Source organism: Papilio xuthus, unplaced genomic scaffold (genome assembly GCF_000836235.2).
Source record: "Papilio xuthus unplaced genomic scaffold, Pxut_1.1 DF828037.1, whole genome shotgun sequence".
Classification (NCBI taxonomy): Eukaryota; Metazoa; Arthropoda; class Insecta; order Lepidoptera; family Papilionidae; genus Papilio; species Papilio xuthus.
The window spans coordinates 1,920,052-1,926,113 of NW_013530612.1; the positions used below are offsets into that span (position 1 = coordinate 1,920,052).

Sequence of the window (6,062 nt, forward strand, 5' to 3'; positions counted from 1 at the left end):
CATAATGTAATAGATAAGAAGGTGCTATGTCCCGAAACACAGTTAAAACTAGTTCTGGAGAGAGTTCTACTAATTTTGTTCTAAAAAAATTTGGTCCAATAAATATATTTTTTAATTAGTTTTATTTAAACTTAATGCAGCGAATAAGTTAATAGCATTTGAAGTTGAAACGTCTATAATAGAGTAGTGTGTTGATTTAAAAATACTTCGATATCGTATAGATACGCTAGCGCCCTCTGTCGTCAGTTACCGGTACGTTGTACACGTGTTATTTTGCTTTGTTAGTTGTTATTATTAACATACATATATACTTGTTTTATTAAGTAAAATATTGTAAACATAATATAGGTTATTGTCACGAACCATTACCTTAAGTTGTTTCGAATGGTGGAATATTTTATGGAAAATTACGTTAGTGTTTATTATAATTATAGTTATATTATTGTTTATAGATTGACATTGAACATTATAAATAAATACTATTATATAAGTACTTGTCAAGAGATATCTCTATCCAACTTAGAAATAGAAATTATTTGATAAAACACTAAAATATAATGTGTAGAATTATATTTTATTAATATTAAAAAATTGCCCGGTCCTGTGCCGCCCGCATCCAGTGCATTGTGGCAATGGGGGAGGCCTACGTCCAGCACTGGACAAGTTTAGGTTGAGTATGATGATGATGATATTATAAATACGAAAATTTAGATGGATGGGGTTTGTTAGGAGGTATCTCCAGATCGACTCAACGAATCTTGGTGAAATTTACAGATGTAGAACATAGTCTGGGAGCACACATAGTCTACTTATTACGTTGTTAATTTAATTTCGCGCGGACAGAGTCGCGGACAACAGCCAGTCTTATTTATATTATAAATGTGAATATTTAGTTGGATGTTTCTTTGAAGATATCTCCAAAACGGCTGAACAGATCTCGCTAGAATTTTCCATAGATGTAAAGCACAGTCTGGAAGAGCATATAGGGTAATAATTAATTTTGTTTTTGACTCAAAAATAAAGTACATTACTTAATTGAATAATGAAGCCATTTAATTATAATAATAATTCAATTATATTTTACTAAAAAATACAATCAAGTTCGTAACAAACACATTGGTACATTTTATTTGATATACCGTATATATATCGTATATATATATAGTATGCCTGAAATATACCATTAAAAGTATAATATTGAGAAAAAGATCAAAGATAAAGGCTAACAGGAAATGAGACACTTCCTAACCGTCGCGTCGTCAGAAGATCAGAAGAAAACGAACCATGCTTTTATTCAACTATATATAAACACATTTCTGAACATACAACGAACAGGAAAATATTATGCGTCAAATAAGTATTTGGTTTCTTCAAATGTATTACTTTTGTATTTTTTTTACTTATTGATTGCTTTTGATAAGCAGAAATATGGCCTTCCAAAATAAGCTTACAATAACAATCTTTTGTTTTTTCAAATAAAACGACAATCACAGTATGATTTTTTTTTAATAAGAATATGGCTTAACAAAAAATATAAAAACCTTTACTAGGGGGCGCTCCAATCGACTTTTTATTATATCGCTCTCTAATGTGCTAACTAGTTAGATATATTCCTGGTCAGGATATTTAAGTGGTACATTTTATTAGTAAATACAAATTAAATGACAATTTTAAGCTCTTCTTGGAATGAAGTTAATGCGAGCTGCAGTATCTCTCAGTGCGAAGAAGCTGGGTTCAAAATATTTTGGATCGTACACTTGTTCCTTCAATGTGTACCGTCTCAAAAGCCACGCCAAGCCAACTTTTAATTGTAGACGAGCAAATCTCGCTCCTGAAAAAAAAAAATTACAAATTTTTAAAAAAAGAACAAGAAAGAAGAAAACTTAATATTCTTAATGACTGTTGACTATCGGTACATATAGATTAGAATGAAAATTATGGGGACAGATGTCTTAGTAATGCAAAACTTTTAAATAACTTAATGATTTATTTCATATGTGAGTGTTTAGGCATCTTTTGGTGCAAATAAGAAATTATACTTACCAATACAAATCCGATTTCCTTCACCAAACGGCAGATAAGCATACTTAGGTATGTTGGAAATATTTTTTGGAGAAAATCTTTCAGGATCAAATACATCTGGATTAGGATAATACTTTTCATCTCGGTGTATCGCGTATATCGGTATAATGACTTGCACGTCCTTTTCAATTCTCACTTGTCCCACGGGCAGAGTTGTTGTTTTAGTACATCTTCTTTGTATCGTACCGATTGTTGGATACTTTCTGAATGCTTCATTCATTACCATATCCATATATTTCAATTCTTCGATGTCGTCAATGGTTACTTTTTCGTTACATTTCTCAAAAACATCATCAACTTCTTTATGTAACCTTTTAAGTATCCCCGGATTTCCAGAAAGTTCCAACAAAACAAAGAGCATCGAATGCGCGGATGTGTCAGCACCGGCGATGAAGAAAAAGAACGCCTGCGCCGCCATCAGTTCATCAGATGGAATCAACTGATATCCCGTTGTTAAATTTTGCATAACACCTTCGTTTTGTAACTCAATGCAAGTATCTATGAAGTCGTGTCTCTTGTCATTGTGTCTGCGGCGCTCCTTCAATACTTGCTTTACGACATTTATAAAATAAGATTCTTGATCACCGAAGAATTTCAATTTTAGAAATTTGAACAGCTTCGGAACTGTACTGGCTAGGGTGAATTTTAAATTTGTCGAGAAAGACGGTGCGGTTGCCTTTGAAGCCATATCTATAAAAGGTGAATCCATAGTGTTTTTAGTATTCGCCTCAATACCAAAAATAGATGCAGTGAGTGAAGCCGTGGTGTACGTATACAAAGCGTTGAATGGTTTGTCCATTGCCTCTTGATTATTTTCTATAAAATCTATAAAATCTCTGGCGCATCGCTCCATTATGTAAAACATATTTTTGAGTTTTTTCATAGTAAATACCGGTGTGATTTTATATCTTACAATTCTCCACCTTTCGTAGTCTTCCATAAAAAGTACACTGTCCGCTAGTAAATCATTTTGGTTCGTGTTTAAACCGCGGCTGAAGAAGCTTTGGAAATCGCCGAGTAACACAGCTTGTATGTTTTCCAGGTCCTTTATAATTAAAGCGGGTTTTAGTCCATTATACAGACCGATGTTGCTTTCATCGGGGTAAGAGTAATAAATTTCTTTATGAATTTCTGCTAAGGATTTCTTGCCTGTGATAAATTTCCACATAACACCGTGAACTTCTGGGATATTTCTTTTCTTCCAATAATGTCTATATTTTATGAAGAAATTATAAATAGCAAATAATAATGCACTTATAAATAACAATATTACAGACAACATTGTTGCAACGACTGTACTTATGGTGATATCACGAAGTACTGAGCCCGAGTGCTGATTGTTGGGAACACAACAACTGCCTCGTCGACAACTTGTTTGTAATTAAGTGTCAATAACATGCAGTGATTAGTAGCTACTTATATAATTACTTTACTAATTATATATTTACGTAGAATTATCTACAGTCGACAACTATGTTTGCAGAAAATACATATAATTAACGATCGACAATTCAAGCAAATATTTTAATATTCACATTAAAAAAAAAATTACAAAGAAAGGGTACGCAAGTGACACGAAAATAGAATTTTTAGAACCATGTCAACCTAACGCTTTCCAATTTAACCCTTTGACGGCCAAAAGTGGACAGTGGAAAAATAAAATTGATAATGGTTAAGGGTATATAATATAATGAAAGTAAAAATATGTTTTTTTTATATCATAAGGTGGCAAACGAGCGAGCGACCACATGAAATCGCTGAAATGGCAAAGTGACCGTTGCCCATAGACATACGCAATTACATATGCGTTTCCTACTTATAATCGACGGAGGAGAGGATGCACAGAAAGAAAACACTTCCATGCATCCTCTCATCCGGAAAGTCCACTTCCACTTCCCATCCCTATAAGAAAAAGTGTAGGAAGGGAAAGAGGACTAAATTAGGCCTCCGGGACGCACACTCATCAGACGAAACGCGGAATTGCTTACACTTCACGCCTGTATTCTGTGTGGTATATGTACATATATATGTATTTCTATGGTGAGAAATATATTCCTTGTACCGGTCATGTTCTATTCTCAATTGTATGCTCTTTTCACGCGCCCGACTCTATTACTGTAATTATATACAATAATTTATTTTTAGTAGTATTGCAAAAAAAAAACTTTGCAAATATCAAGTTTTTTATTTATTACAAATGTAAAGTATTTATTTATTACAAAAATAGTAGTACAAAAAAGAATTTTTTATTTATAACAAAAATCTAACTTTATTTTTTTTTGAAAATCACTAAAACAAGGTTCTATGCACAGTGCGTATTTCGGTGATAAAAAATAAAAATCATGGTGGTGAAAATATCGCCTCTAACTTATAAAGGGTTAAGTGAAGTCTTGGGTACTTTAATAAATAATATAATAAAATAATTCTATAAGTAACATTATATTATTCTGATACCTATAGTTTTAAAATTGATTAAGTTTTACCGAGAGTATATTGTAGATATGCCTAAAAAACAACTAAATTTAGTTATGAGGGTTGGTAAAATGTATAGAAAAGTACTGCATATTGTACCCATCTAAAGGACAAGGCCAGATTATGATTATGTAATATATATACGGTCAGTATTTTTTTTATTTCGCGCAGTCATAGTCGATAAATGCGAATGTTTAGATGGATGTATGTTTGAAGGTATTTCCAGAACGGCTGATCGGATCTTGATGAAATTTGGCATACATATAGAACATAGTCTGGAAGAACACGTAGGCTACTAATTACGTTTTTTTTTTAATTGCGCGCGGACGGAGTTGCTGGCGACCGCTAGTTTAATAATAATTCTGATAACGAGCCACACGAGCCGTTATACATATATTGTATCGTATATGTCTTTATGCTCTTACATATCTTTATTATTAATGTATTGTTAATAACTAAACTTTCCATACTATATGTAAATAATCGTTCGAGACAAGTTTTTTCAATCAAAGTCCGCGATATAATGACCAGTATTTGCTTTGTGATATAGAATGAAATTAATATTTATCTTTTCTTGCTACAAAAAACTACTGATATCGCCTACCAATGAAATAGTTAATAACTAGTCAATACAAACGGTAGTTACTTTACTGAAAACTTCAGCGCCGTAAGCTTACGACGCTGTTAATGTTACGACGTATGAATTTAAATCGATGTTTCTTCATAATAACATGATTATTGTGAAACATGCATAGATGATAGACATATGCTACCCAAGACTTTAATGTAGCAAATTTAAGGATCTACAATTCGTTCGTACATAATTTTTATATAGATCATATAGTTTGAACTAAGTAAGCCAAGAAATAAAAATTGTGCTTGTCTTTAGTACGAATTGTTGCATTTTTCGAACGTGTCTAATTTTATTCTTACGATATCTCTTAAACTATTAGACGGAATGATATAGTTCAAGGGGCAAATATAATCTACATTAAATTCTCTTGATAATGAACACATTATTTTACATAATGGTTAATACCTAACCCGAATAGTATCGTTGGAAGTACCGCATGTATTTTATTGATGTTTTAAAAAAACGGTTATTGCGAAAAAAACAATAAAAGATGGACATATGCTAAAAAGGACTTTTATTTAGGAAATTTAAAGAGCTACAAGTCCTTCATACATCATTATTATAAAGGTCCTATAGTTGGGCCTACGAAGATAGATGTAAAGTTCCAAATTTTCGTAACGCCTTTTGAACCCAAACTTTAAATCTACTAAACTTCTAGTTAGTTTAAAAATTAATAAAGAAATGAGAGCTCTGTATCGCAGGAATGGTGGCACTTATAAAAAAGGTATGTATGGGTACAAACCCATTAGTATTACAAAATAGGGAATTTTTTAATCCACAATTTTGTTCTCAGGTAACTCTTTGACAAAACTCACCATTTTGATAAAATTAAGCGAATTTAAAAAAAATCGCTATTTAAAAAATATAGAAAAAA

The 6,062-nt window shown here is 31.9% G+C and overlaps 1 protein-coding gene across 1 annotated transcript; it reads right to left on the reverse strand.

Annotated features, from left to right (window-relative positions):
• Window positions 1-1,487: 1,487 nt before the first annotated feature.
• LOC106114597 (cytochrome P450 6B5-like) lies at window positions 1,488-3,462 on the reverse strand. The gene is made up of 2 exons (XM_013307863.1): window positions 2,044-3,462; window positions 1,488-1,831 (listed from the first exon to the last, which is right to left on the reverse strand). Exons 1-2 carry the CDS (start codon window positions 3,362-3,364, stop codon window positions 1,671-1,673), a joined length of 1,482 nt encoding a protein of 493 aa, XP_013163317.1. The 5' UTR covers window positions 3,365-3,462; the 3' UTR covers window positions 1,488-1,670.
• Window positions 3,463-6,062: the final 2,600 nt, after the last annotated feature.

What these genes read in the sequence shown, in the direction of transcription:
- LOC106114597 (XM_013307863.1), bottom strand. Translation starts at nt 3,364, where the DNA reads ATGTTGTCTGTAATATTGTTATTTATAAGTGCATTATTATTTGCTATT. An exon ending in AGGAAATCGGATTTGTATTG is followed by an intron (nt 1,832 to 2,043) that starts GTAAGTATAATT and finishes TTTTTTTTTCAG; the next exon opens with GAGCGAGATTTGCTCGTCTA.